The 13,652-nt window shown below is 41.0% G+C and overlaps 1 protein-coding gene across 4 annotated transcripts; it reads left to right on the top strand.

Moving 5' to 3' along the window:
* The first annotated feature begins 383 nt into the window (after positions 1-383).
* Positions 384-9,172, top strand: LOC103705050 (putative ABC1 protein At2g40090). 4 transcript variants are annotated; one of them, XR_003385263.2, is made up of 5 exons: positions 384-1,133; positions 2,809-2,964; positions 5,263-5,492; positions 5,758-5,903; positions 7,265-9,172. XR_003385263.2 is itself a non-coding variant. In XM_039130532.1 (4 exons), the coding sequence occupies exons 1-3, from the start codon at positions 971-973 to the stop codon at positions 5,337-5,339; spliced, it is 396 nt and encodes a 131-aa protein (XP_038986460.1). In that variant the 5' UTR covers positions 386-970; the 3' UTR covers positions 5,340-5,388; positions 5,639-5,751. The 4 variants fall into 4 exon arrangements, 2 of the variants coding, with proteins under 2 accessions (XP_038986460.1, XP_008786864.2); XR_003385262.2 differs by having other exon boundaries at positions 5,263-5,496; XM_039130532.1 differs by lacking the exons at positions 5,758-5,903; positions 7,265-9,172 and adding an exon at positions 5,639-5,751 and having other exon boundaries at positions 386-1,133; positions 5,263-5,388.
* The last annotated feature ends 4,480 nt before the right edge of the window (positions 9,173-13,652 follow it).

Below are 13,652 nucleotides of genomic sequence, written 5' to 3'. Positions count from 1 at the left end.
AGCCCGCGCGTCCAGCGCTGACGGGGGGATTGCCCTCACGGTTTTGTCCCACAAAAGGCCCTCGTAAGGAAAAGGCTTCGCCCTCCTCATTATAAGGCACGGAACCTTTCCGCTCTAGCCGATGTCGGACTAAATTCAAGGCCCCCCCCCCCCCCCCCAACACATATAAATTCTAAACCCTAAAAATTCTAAATCTTAAAAACTCTAAATCTTAGAAATTCTAAACTTTAAATTCTAAATTGTAAACTCTAAATTTTAAATTTTAATGTCATTCTGCCCTCGCTAAAAGTTCAGTGCCTCTAGTTTGCTCAACGGACCCAGCCGGTTCCGCCTTACCTTGTCCTTGTTGTCGGCAATTGGTAGCCGACTCTTCGAGCGGAGAGCCCTTCTTTAAAAGAAAGGAACGGAAGGCTTCGGCCAATACCCGTCCCTTGTTTTTCCTCGTCTCCTCGCTCGCCGGAGCTGCGATCCCACGACGGGTGTGCCATATAAGGGCTATTATGTGGCGTGCTGGGGCGAAGCTCGCTGCTCTCACCCTTCTTGGTGGAGCAGGGGCCGTGGCCATCGCTACGTCTGACGATCCCTCAAGCACTTTCAAGATTTGCACTATCGTTCCCCTTCGCCTCAAAAGGAAAGGAACGGAAGGCCTCGGCCTATACCCGTCCCTTGTTTTTCCTCGTCTCCTCGCTCGCCGGAGCTGCGATCGCACGACGGGTGTGCCATATAAGGGTTATTATGTGGCGTGCTGGGGCGAAGCTCGCTGCTCTCACCCTTCTTGGCGGAGCAGGGGCCGCAGCCATCGCTACCTCTGACGATCCCTCAAGCACTTTCAAGATTTGCACTATCGTTCCCCTTCGCCTCAAAAAGAAAGGAACGGAAGGCCTCGGCCAATACCCGTCCCTTGTTTTTCCTCGTCTCCTCGCTCGCCGGAGCTGCGATCCCACGACGGGTGTGCCATATAAGGGCTATTATGTGGCGTGCTGGGGCGAAGCTGGCTGCCCTCACCCTTCTTGGCGGAGCAGGGGCCGCAGCCATCGCTACCTCCGACGATCCCTCAAGCAATTTCAAGATTGGCACTATCGTTTCCCTTCGCCTCTTCCGCGACTCCATCACCGCTGCTACCATGGCCTTCGGTAAGTCTGCTCTTCTTCTTCCTTTTCTTTTTTCCCCTTTTCTTTTCGTATTGATTTAAACTTTAGGGTTTTCTACCTCTTTATGCCAAGTTTCAGTTCCTTTTTCGTGATTTAGGTTTGAGGGTCTTCTATCCGAAACCCTCAACTTTTGGGGGCTCATCTATGGCTCTGCTTCCAAACCGAAAAGCTTTGGAAAATTTTCTGATCCGTAACACTTGACTAAGATCTTTATTTCATGCACGTGAATATGGAAGCATGCCTCACACAACGTTCGTTGATGACTTTTGGACTCCTTGAAAATCCTGTTTTGAAATGAGAATTAACCTGGACAGTTAATTGGATGAGCTGAAAACTATAGCCCATTCACTTGTCAGCATTCTTGAGCTTGAAATTTATTTAGTCTTTTTGTTGCTACTCTTGAACATTTCTCTCTCCTGGTTTTGATTGGGTAACAGCATAACTATGATAGTGCGGGAAACGTTACATTCTTCATGACAATAACCCCCCAAACAAGAAATAATTAATAAATATAAAATAAAAAGTAAAATTAGAAAATAAAAGAAAAGAAAAGAAATGAGTTTCATTATGTCTCTTTGGCATAAGTACAAACATAACCCAAAACTTTCCAAAAACTTTTATAATGATCATATAGGGCCTTTACATAGTTAAAATTTGACAATCATATTTTATTCAGTTAAACAGTACATTTAGTAATCTTGTAATTAATTTCAATTGTATAGCTGTTAACAGTAATGTGACGATGCTATGATATTATTCAAATGATAATCTTCATACAAATAACAATATTTGGCTGACATGTAATTTTTCATGCATCTGAAGTCGACAAATTTCTGCCGTTTCAAATGTAGTGAGGTCTAAACGACCCCCCTCCCCTTTTTCACGAAAAGAAATAACCCCTTTTTTATATATAATAAGTTAAGCAAGGCCAATGCTAGATATATTGGAAAAGACATACCTTCTTAGCAGATATGAGATGAGGGTTTATACTTACACTATGGAGAATCATCTTTGTCCAGGAGAAAGTGCCTGCAGTGGCAGTAATTTAGATGCTTTAATTGCTTTTTATTTTTGAACTTTGCATCTATTAGACTTAAACTATTTGTTTGATGTTTAAAGTAGGTTTGAGAGAGAGAGATTAGATTGCTATAGCATTACTACCATGTGTAGTGCTCATGCTGTAGTAGGTAAGATTTGCTGCATCCTTTTGGGTTTCTTTTTTGAGGTTTCAATTCATAGCCACAGTTAATTAAATTCTAGGGCCATGCTTCATTGCTATTATAGTTCTAATAATCTTCCCAAAAGCTAGTTGATGTTTAAGTGAGAATTGTAGATTTAACATGTTATTTTGAATATGTGATCCCTAATACCAAAACTGGTTCTTAAATGTTATAATATTTACCCTTATGAGCCCATTCCTGACCACATTCATTCTAAACATGATTTTAAAGAATCAATATAGCCCTTTTGCTTGTACATCTGGTATAACCACATATGTTGCCTTGCGCTAGGTGAATTTTCATTGTTCACCAAAAAATTTTAGAAATTGATGCTAGTGTTTTGTGATATTTATTAAGAAAAAATGTTTGTATCACCTCTCCATGAATGCCCTATGAATGTGAATGCCCTTGCTTTGCTGCCTTTTTTTCCTTTTCAGACTATCAGTATTCATTATGGGGGCTTAAAGAAGGAAGTAATGAATGGTTGAGAGCCAAGCATGAAGTCCATAATCGGTTTGCTTATAGGCTTCAAGAGTTATGCTTCCATAATGGAGGAATTTACATCAAGCTTGGTCAACATAATTGGTCAATTGGTATGTTTCAAATTAGACCATCTTATTCTGTACAATATAAATTTTTCTAATGCATTTCATGAAAAGTGTCACGAAATTATGAACCTCTTGAAACACTAGAAGAACATGCCGTCTCGTGTCACAAAATATGAACCTTGAATTTCATTGGTCAACAACCAAGGAACTGGAGAAGTCAACTAGTGAAATCTCAAAAAAATAAATCAGTTGGATCAGGGTGCCTTCTTTCTCCCCAAATATCATTTTGTTTAGACTGTTGGAGGGCTAAATTAAAATCTGTGCCTTTTACTGCATAAATATTTGGTATATTCACTGAAAATTTCCGGATTAGGAATGATATTGTGCAAAAAACTGAGCGTTAAAGAGGGAGAATGAGAACATGTAAAATAAGAGAGCATTAAGAGTACTGAAAACAATCTTATGCATAAGAGTTGAGCATAGGAAAGTTATTTATTTTTGGGGGTTTTTATTGACTACTGTTTTACGAGTTTTAATCTGAATTTGTTTTGAGATGTAATATCCATTATGTGACTTAATGATTAAAATGTATGAAGTTTAAGATCAAGTATCTCATATTTTAGTTTTATATTTTGTTATATTAAAATATTCAATTTCAACAATAAATAACTAAATGTTAGGTCAATAATTGGCTTCCAATGTTCCATGTCGATATTATCCCTTCTTGACCTAAAAAATCTGGATGAAAGTTTAGATTATTTGATCACTCAGTTTGAGGATGCTGAAATAGTAACTGGACAGATATTTGTTGATTTAGCTCCATGTCTTAATGGGACTATAAGAAATTATCTTCCTTCAATTATATAAGCTTCCATAAGGATTAATAATTACCTAGGACATGATTCTTGTTGCCTAAAAAGAGTGCTTTTGTAACTTTTAAGACAAAAAAATGCTTCGTAGAAAAAATGTGTTGGGTAACAATATCTGAAAATTGCTTCTACAAGGAGAACAAGTCAAGAAAAACTGCTTTTAGGAGAAGCTTGAAAACCTACTTCATATCTTCTCCTTTCATGAAAAAAACTTTTTAAAAGCAGAAGCAACACCAGCATCTTGAAGAGGTTAGATCTTGCTTACTAGAAGTGGCTGCTGGAGCAGGAGCTGATTCATGTTGGGTATAGGGAAGTAGGTCTCTAAACTATTTTGAAATAGGAAAACACTTAGAAAGAGAGCGCCAGGATGAGTTTCCAAGGGGATTATATGAAGCAGGTCTGCTATTTTAAACGCATGATTCCTACTATAAGGGTTAGATTCATCAAAGGTCCAGTTTTGCCTTTTTTTGATAATATCACATAATCAATTTAGTTGTTTACATAGGTGTGAAAAGGATACAAAAGACACATGGCGTCCATATAGTGTTGCTAGAGATTCCATATGATTATTTTCTATAGTGGGTATGAAGGTAGGAAGATAGAGTTGATCTTCGTTCTTGTTATATTTCCATGATCAAGGAAGTGAAAGAGGTGAATTTTTTCTGAAAAAAGTAAAAACATATTAGCAAATTTCGGATTATTTTGCCAAGTAATACTCAAAAACATATTGAACAATTAAAAGTGGATGAATAGAGCACTAGATTCTACTAAATTCTTCTCGGTGAATAGGAGATACTGAAAGATTTTCATGACGTTTTTTGTATTTCTAGAAGTCACCACAAAGTTTCATAAAATTGTAATTTTTATGAAGTTTGGATAAACTTCAGATGCAAAATTCTGGGAGTAATCAGAAAATCATTTTATAAATCAGATAATTTCATTAGTTTCTGGATGAGGATGAAGACCATCTTGGGTTGTTTTATAGGGTAGTTGCACCTTTTACACTTCTTCTTGCTCTTTGAAAGAGGTTCTTTTGATTATCTATAGGCATGGGCCTGGAGTCATACCACCCATCCCCCACCCAAAAAACAGAAAAATCCACGACCACCTTATGCGGCATTTTATAATATCCTTTTGGAGTTAGAGATATGCGGTGCCTTTATGTTTTTATGCTGTTGGCTTTTTACTAAAAGAATTGTACAATTATTTAGAGGAATACTTCATTTCAAATGTAGGAAATTTTCATTGAAAATTTAATTAACCATCAATCTTTTTCTTTAAATGGAAAATTTTACTTTTTAATAATAATATATAGTTTGTTTTTATCTTATGCTGTTAGCTTTTCACTAAAACAAATAAAAAAAGTACAATTAGTTAGGAGAAAATCTCAGTTAAAATGTAGCTATTGTTCTTTGATACTTGTTTTTATCCATTTCATTTTTATCTTTTTAATGGATAATTTACTTTGTTATAGGAATATGTAGTTCCTCAAGAATATGTACAAACAATGAGGGCCTCAATGCTGAAGAGATGTCCAGTTTCCTCTTGTGATCAAGTGCGAAGTGTATTTGTGAAAGAGCTTGGGGAGCCACCAGAGAAAGTCCGTTTGGTTACATTTCCTTTTTCAAGTTTATCTTGCAAAAAACTAGAGAAAAGTATATTTTTCTTTATTATCTATTTGTGCTGAAATAATGAATGTTGCTGGTAGGTAAGCCTTCTTGTGCTCTTCTTTACAATTTATTTAATAGCAAAGGCCTCCTTCATTTAATCTATGTGCATGTTTTAAGGCCATTCATTTCACAGTACCTATGAAGTACTCCTCTATTGATTAAACAATTATGAATGCTCAGATTTTTGCAGAATTTGATCCAATTACCAAACTGTACTTTCCTGAAGTTATGAGATATTAAACTTTGAATAATTTTTCTCCCTCTCAATATTGAGTACTGAGAATTATCTAATATCGTAGGTTGTCTTCTGAGCTATGCAAGGGCTTAATTATGTTAATGTCCGGGTTCAACACACTCACTTGACGGATACTTGCACCACAGATATTGCTACTGTGGGTTTGGTAGCGAATTTCTTGCACTGGTTCTTTCCTGCTTTTGATTATAGGTACTGCTTCAAATGGTTATTATTGGTCCTTGTTCCATTTCAGAAATTAGAGGTTTCACTTGGAATTTGACATATTTTCTATATTCTTACACATCCATGTTTGCTATTCATATACCTACTTAAAACTGGTTACTAGTACATTTTTGGATCAGCAAGCATGCCATCTGAATTTTGAATGGTTCATATTCACTAGATTCGTTGTGGGCTTGATTGAAACTTTTAAAAATACTTTAAATGTTATGCATGCTAGTTGATACAAAATTGGCCATGCTCCATAGATGCAACATGTAGTTTTTCAAGGCATCAGTCACTTAAAAAAATGCAGTAAGATCATGCTTCTTTTGTAGACAGATCACAAAATGTGTGCTCTCAAGTTCTCAGTATATACTTCTATAACTAATTTGTGTTTGCACTTGTGTGTAGGAAGCAGAATTGTCGACCTAGGTATCAATTTGCTTTGCTATCTTGATTCTACTTCTCCCCAAATTCTTAAAGCTTCCAATTCCTTGCACCAAAAATAATCTATTGCATTAATGTATCTTAAAGCAAATTCTACGTCACTTTTTGCACTATCTATAGGATGTTGCTTTGTGCCCCCTCACCCAGCTATAACTGCTTCTGGCTTTCAAGCACATATCATCATCTATTGCCAAATGGCTCTTTCAAGACAGTGCTTGAGTTCAATAACTTATGTACTATTTTTAGTTTGTGTAGTTTCAACTTGTGCTGTTCATGAAATATGTTTTGCAGTTTCTGTTATCAAATAAGTTTAGTGCAGTTTGGCCATATTGCTTCTGAATTTAACTTTCTCATGTTGGAAGCAAGATATCTCATCAATCATTTACATGAGGCACATATATAAGCTAGATTAGCTAGCATGTGAACCAAGTGATGATGTTGAGACACCCCCAGATCTGAAAAGCTATAGGCTTGTACGCTGGATCCAAATAAGTTGGGTATTGGCATTTGTGATGATGAACTTGTGTGCGCTAAATTATTATGCTTTCATCAGTACTACAAGTTACTATGCATATGTAACAACTTTTTTTTCGAGAGAGAAAGGAGGCCCACCTGCATTATAATTACCAATGTCCTAATGCTTGGGTGTGCACCACCCAAGAATTGAACCTAGAACCTCTGGTTGTTAAGCAGAGGGGTTTGACCATTGAGGGTAGCCCCAGTTCACGTATCTAACAACTGAAAACAAATAAAAACTGGTCCTATCATGTTTTTTCACATTTGTCTGGCCTGTCATATATTCATAATAAATCCAAGTTATCACAAGATTATGACTAGTTTATGTTCGGTAGAGATACTTATATTTGCATTGTATAACACCTTCGCACAACTAAAAAAAATAGGTGGTTGGTTGATGAAATTCGGGAAAGTGCACCTAAGGCAAGTTTACTTTGATTTCTACTTGATCTTTCTATACTAGTTTTTAGTGTTGGCATATATTTGCATGCTTGCAATGAAGCATGAATGTTGTAACTCTTTATGTACTGATGGGATGCATGCATGATTTTCTTCATCATTTTTGGGCCCCTTAATGTCTTAATGTCGGACATTCTCTCTGTGTGTATATTCACATACGGAAGATGTTTATATCTGCATTCAGGTGACTTTTGTCCTAATGATTATTTTTTTTAATTGTTGTGATGATGCTTACTTTCTTCTCCCTTGTGCTTTGAGCTTTGTTTTGTGTACTGACTGCAGCTATCATTTTAATGAGGACATAGTTCAAAATGTTTGTATTTGGCTGACATCTAATGTATCCTTTGACAACACATCCTTTTTAGAAGAATATAAATTCCTTTTCATTTTACTCTAGAAAGGTGGACATGGTACTTTGGTAATTGTGGTTGTTATTATAGCAGTGTGCTTCTTTCTGTTTGCACTGAAGTTGAAATTGTGATGTAAGACTAATTATGGTTGGCCTACAAAGGCATAGGTGGACCAAAGGAATTAGGCAACGGTTTAGGTCAAGAAATCTCCCTGTTGTTCTATTACAGGAAGGATGTTTTTTTGAAGATTGTAAAATTCAGGCCTGCCAAAAAATTATTCTAATCTCAATTCCCTTTATCTGATCTTTATCCTGATCTGTTTTCCATCACTCTGGATGAATATGCTACTGTGTCTCCTCCTGTTCAATGGTCTAATGGTGTTTCTCATTTGCATCTTTTCTTTTGAAGGACAATTGGTGATTACTTAATTTTGCAACGCTCTCTGATTTGTTATCTTCTCTTTCACAATTCAACCCTTCTTCATCTGGATAAAGCTCATTAGAGATGGTCTTCCGATGGATCTTTCACTGTCAATTCTTACTACAGATTTCTAAACTTTGATAGTCTGGTCAAGAAGGAATTCTCTTCGATTTAGACATCTGTTATTTCTCTTAAGGTTAAAAATTTCAATTGTCTGGCTGTTAATGATAAATTATTGATTGCTGAGAATCTCTTGAATAGGCACTAGGAATTTTCCTCTAATTGTGATCTCTGCAAGGCCAGAGGAAAATGGGGTTCACTAGTTCTCTAGGTGCCACCATACTAGAGGATTGTTGAAATTCTTTAAAAACAGGTTATCTATAAAAGGTTTGTCTGGTTCGCTATCTTCTACTTAGAAATCTTGTAGAAATTCTAGAATTGAAAGGTCCCTCAGTAGGGTGAAAACAGATGTTATCCATATCTGTGTCCGTTTAATGTCTGTATCTACATTTATATTCGCTGAAAAAAATATGGATACAAATATGGATATATTAATATCTGATCCAGCTATAGATACAAGTTGAATGTTAGTTATATTCATATTTTTTATCCGAATATGGATATAAGTCTGATTTTTTTGGATATAAATTGGATCTTGGGTGGAATTCAATAATGAAAACCAACATAAGTGACTGCACATGATGAGAATAAACCGGCATTATCTATCTAGATTGCAAATGATGCATGGGTATAGTTCCTAAACCCTCATGGAGACCGACCTGGTCAAGGGTTCAAGTCACTAGTCTAACTAGATTTGCATTAAAATAAAATATTAATTTTTTACATATATAACTTTGATAAATTTAATAATGATATTGGCAATGTAAAAATGTTAATAGATTTTATAAATTTTCTACATCAACCATTACTCTTTAATTGCAACAAATATAAAAGATAATCATGAATTATCTATTTCTTGAGAGCTTGTAAATAAAATATATGTATAAATAATAAAATGATATATATTCATTCTTTCATTTTTATCAAGGGAAAAGGATTGATAGTGGTCCTTTTGTGCTACCCATGGCAGAGAAGGGAGAGGAGAGCGGAGAGCAGGCATTTCGACGAACACCTTGCGGGCAGCCCATGGCTGCTCCTAAGACCTGCGAGCCAGGCGGAACTGACGGGGGTCCACCAGTGGCTCCACTGTCGGGAATGGTCGAGACCACCCCCCGGTGGTCTGCGGTGGCGCAGGAAGGCCAGCGACGCCCCGAGACGCCCTATCTTCAGGCTACCGAGGCAGAGCTAGCAGCATTGGAGCGCCGCTTTCCTCGGGTGGTGAGGCTGCCAGCGAAGCGGGTGGATTAGGTGCGGGCTGAGTGGGAGGGGACGACCGTCATTGCTAGAATTTTGGGGCGGCGCGTCCCGGCGGAGCTGGTGGCGCATGATCTCAAAGGCCGAAGCAAGCTGAAGCAGCCGGTGGAAGCTCTTCCAATAGCAGAGGGCTTTATGACACTACGATTCAAGTCGGGAGAGGATAGGGCGGCGGTGATGGAGGTTGGCCCGTGGCTGGTGGCTTGTCAGCTACTGGCGATGGAAAAATGGATGCCCCATTTCATCTCGAACATCCACACTATGAGCCGGACGGTGGTTTGGGTCCGGCTATCGGGGCTCCCACTAGAGTAGTGGGATAGGGAGATGATCCTGGCGATAGTCGCGGAGGCGGGGCGACAGTTGGAGCTAGACAACATCTCCAGCAAGCGGCGGCGGATAGGGTTTGCTCGGGCGAAGGTGGAGGTTGATGCCCTAACCATTGGTTCCTGACAACTTGTGGAGGTGAGACAGAGGAAGTTTTGGCAGGCCTTGATGTTGTGGAAGCGGGGGATGGCTTCTGTAGATGTCTTTTGTAATTGCTCTCAGCAGGTTTTGATGGTTATATCGGAACCAAATGAAGCTCCATGGGTACTGTGTGGGATATATGCTAGCACTGACTACCAAACAAGGAGAGTTCTTTGGGGCGAGTTGACTAGCCTGTTGACCCAGGGGGTGCCGACTATGGTGGTCGGCGATTTTAATTGCATTCAAAGTCCTAATGAGAAAAGGGAAGGTAGGGCCTATTCTGATTCAGTGGACAGGAGAGAGTTTCGGAAGTTTTTGGCTACAACTGGACTGGCGGACCTCGGCTTCTCTGGACCGCAATTGATCTAGTGCAACAAATAGACTGGGTGAGCTAGGGTGTGGGAGCGGCTTGACGGGGCCATTACATCTCCGAATTGGATTCAGCGATACCCATCCTATCAGGTCAGTTATCTTGCTCAGATTGCCTTTGATCACTGTCTTCTTTTGATCTCCACAATTTCGAGTTCCAGTCATCATAGTCCATTCCGATTTGAGAAGCTGTAGCTGTCATATCCCCAATCTTGGAAAGTAGTCAGGGAGGCTTGGAGCATGCCAGTTCGGGGTGATGCTATGTAGAGGGTGTCGCGCAGGGTGGAGCTCACAAAACGTCGTCTTCGCAGGTGGAATCGGAAGGTTGTGGGCAACATCTTTCGAAGATTAGAGGAGGTGGAGGCTTCGATTATGGAGCTCCAAGGGAGGGAGGACCAAGATGGGGAGCTTAAGGAGGCTGATATGGCGAACCTACGACGTTCTTTGGCTTTCCACCATTTGCTGTTGCGCCAGCAGGAGATATTTTGGAGACAGAAGTCGAGGGTACAGTGGATCCAGGAGGGAGACCGAAATACCAGCTTCTTCCACCGATCGACGGTCATTAGGAGGCAAAGGAATATGATACGATCATTGAGAGTTGGGGCGGGCCAGCAGGTGGAGGATTCTGCAGTGAGACAAGTATTGTTTGACTTTTTCAGATCCAGGTGGACGGAGGAAGGGAGCCCTATGTGACTGGTCAGCTCTCCAGCCCTGCAGTCAGAATTGAAGAGGCAGATAATGTAGCATTGATTCTACTAGTGTCGGATAGGGAGGTGCAGGAGGCGGTATGGGCCTTAGCAGAGGATAAGGCCCCGGGATCGGATGGATTTCCACCCTTCTTTTTTCGGCAGTATTGGAGTATCATCCAGGGAGCCGTGGTGGAGGCAATACAGTTATACTTCAGTTGGGCAGTGATGGTAGATGACTGGAAGGCCACTTACATCACATTGATACCGAAGCGTCAGGATGCTTCGGAGCCGAGCCACTACAGGCCTATTAGCTTGTGTACCACTTTGTATAAAGTAGTGGCAAGGCTCATGGTGGGGAGAATGAAGGATTTGTTGCCTAGCATCATCAGCCATGAGTAGGGAGCTTTCGTGGGAGGGAGGAGTATATCAGACAACATCTTGCTGGCTCAAGAGATGATGAGAGGCTTACAGCGAGCCACGAGGAGGCGATGTTTGATGACAATGAAATTGGACATGGAGCGGGCTTATGATCGGATCCCTTGGGACTTCCTCAGGCGGGCACTGGAGAGTTTTGGTTTTCATCAAGTCTGGATCGATTGGGTTATAGGCTGTGCAGGGACCTAGCTTGTCCATTCTGATCAACGGCACACCATCGTCCTTTTTTCGAGCGACTATGGGGCTTCGCCAGGGATGTCCTCTGTCCTTATACTTATTCATCATTTGCTCTGATGTATTTTCTTGTGCTTTGCATGTAGCCTGTGAGAACCGAAAGTTGGCGGCCTACAGTCCAGCCCCCGGTGCCTGTCCTATCTCTTATTTACTTTTTGCAGATGACTGCCTGTTGCTAGCTAGGGCGAGAGCAAGGGACGCAAGGGCCCTCCAGAGTGTGTTGACAGAGTACTGTGAAGCATCCGGACAGAGAATCAATCTCCAAAAGTCATCCTTACACTTCAGTCCGAGTACAGAGCGGAGGGTGCAATGGGAGATCAGGGCGATCCTGGGGATGCAGGAGCAGGAGGGGGCGCTGGACTACCTTGGGGTTCCACTCACAGGCCGGAGGTTGCGGGTGGCAGTGTTCTACTTTGGTGCAGAGGGTGCAGAGCAGACTTGAGGGTTGGAGGGCATCATCGCTCTCTATGATGGGTAGATTGCACTGGTCAGGTCAGTCCTTTGTTGTATGCCTATTTATTTTATGGCCCATACTATTGTGCCGAAGATAGTGCTGGCCGGGATTGAGCGGCTCATGCGGAGCTTCCTAAGGGGTTCCCTTGAGGAAGGCCACGGGGTACATCTGGTGGCCTGAGAGAGAGTCTGTTTGCCACTGAGCGAGGGTGGTTTGGGAGTGCAGTCACTACTGGCGAGGCGCGAGGTACTCCTGGCACGGTGGGCGGTGCAGATTGTTCTGGAGCCGCACAGCCTTTGGAGTCAGGTCATGATAGTAGATATGGTCGGGCAAGCTCAGTTGGCTAGGTGGCGGGCAGCCGGAGGTGCTCCTTCATGTGGCGGGCGATTGGGAGGTATCTGCCTATGGCTTTGGCGCATTCTAGATGGCTGATCGGTGGTGAACGGAGCATTGATGTGATGGACCCATGGGTGGATGCATTCCCATTGAGACTGTGGCCGACAATGATTAGTGGCGAGGGAGTTGCGGGGCTTCGGATGTGCGACCTCTTGAGACCGAGGGAGGCAGAGTGGGATGATGACAGATTAAGTCAGTTATTCGAGGAGCATCTTGTAGAGCGGATACGAGCCCTTCCCATCCCCGAATCAGCAAGTCCAGATGTTAGGGTATGGAGTTGTCACGCTTCGGATCCGGTTCTGTGACACGGCCGTGCTATTACCGACTATCGCTCACAATAGCCCAAAGCCTCATGCATAGGTAACAGGATAGTCAAACTAGTCAAACTTTCATATATTAAAGCATTTTCAGTACAACTTGCTGGTTGGTACAAAATACAGAGCTTCTATATAGTTTATGTACACAAAAGTATGTATGTTTTATCCTAAAAAGAAAGAAGCTAAAATGTCTCTGACTGCTATCACTGGCGATGATTTGAAAGAAAATATAAATAAAATGGTATGAGCTACACAGCTCAGTAAGTAATCCTGCATAATCTTATCGAATCAACTATAATGCTAAACATGTTTAAACAGGGTTTGAGAAGCTAACATGTACATTACTTAACAATTCATCATGATATAATATTTGTACTGGTATTTTATATCAGTGAAAATACAACGTAAAACCGTATACTAGCATGTCGTGGTTTACGCTCTCGGATGCTACTGTGAAGTCATTATCGGCCACTGGCAGGGCCAGCTCAGTTATTATCGGCCACTGGCGAGGCCGGCTCAGTCATTCTTGGCCACTGGTAAGGCCAGCTCAGTTGCATTCGGTCAGTAGCATCTAAGAGCCCATAAGTAGTACCTTTTGCAAGTAGTACCTCTCGGATGCTACGGCGAAGTCATTATCGGCCACTGGCGGGGCCAGCTCAGTTATTATCGGCCACTAGCGGGGCCGGCTCAGTCATTCTTTTTTGGTGAGGCCAGCTCAGTTGCATTGAGCTCGTAGCATCAAGAGCCCATAAGTATCTCTTGCAAGTAGTACACATAGCTAGATACAATTCATCATATCTTATACTTATACC

Source organism: Phoenix dactylifera, chromosome 9 (genome assembly GCF_009389715.1).
Source record: "Phoenix dactylifera cultivar Barhee BC4 chromosome 9, palm_55x_up_171113_PBpolish2nd_filt_p, whole genome shotgun sequence".
NCBI lineage: Eukaryota > Viridiplantae > Streptophyta > Magnoliopsida > Arecales > Arecaceae > Phoenix > Phoenix dactylifera.
The sequence above is the reverse complement of the archived record's forward strand: the minus strand, read 5'-3'. Positions and strand labels throughout refer to the sequence as shown.

What these genes read in the sequence shown, in the direction of transcription:
- LOC103705050 (XM_039130532.1), top strand. Translation starts at nt 971, where the DNA reads ATGTGGCGTGCTGGGGCGAAGCTGGCTGCCCTCACCCTTCTTGGCGGA. An exon ending in CGCTGCTACCATGGCCTTCG is followed by an intron (nt 1,134 to 2,808) that starts GTAAGTCTGCTC and finishes TTTCCTTTTCAG; the next exon opens with ACTATCAGTATTCATTATGG. An exon ending in TCAACATAATTGGTCAATTG is followed by an intron (nt 2,965 to 5,262) that starts GTATGTTTCAAA and finishes ACTTTGTTATAG; the next exon opens with GAATATGTAGTTCCTCAAGA.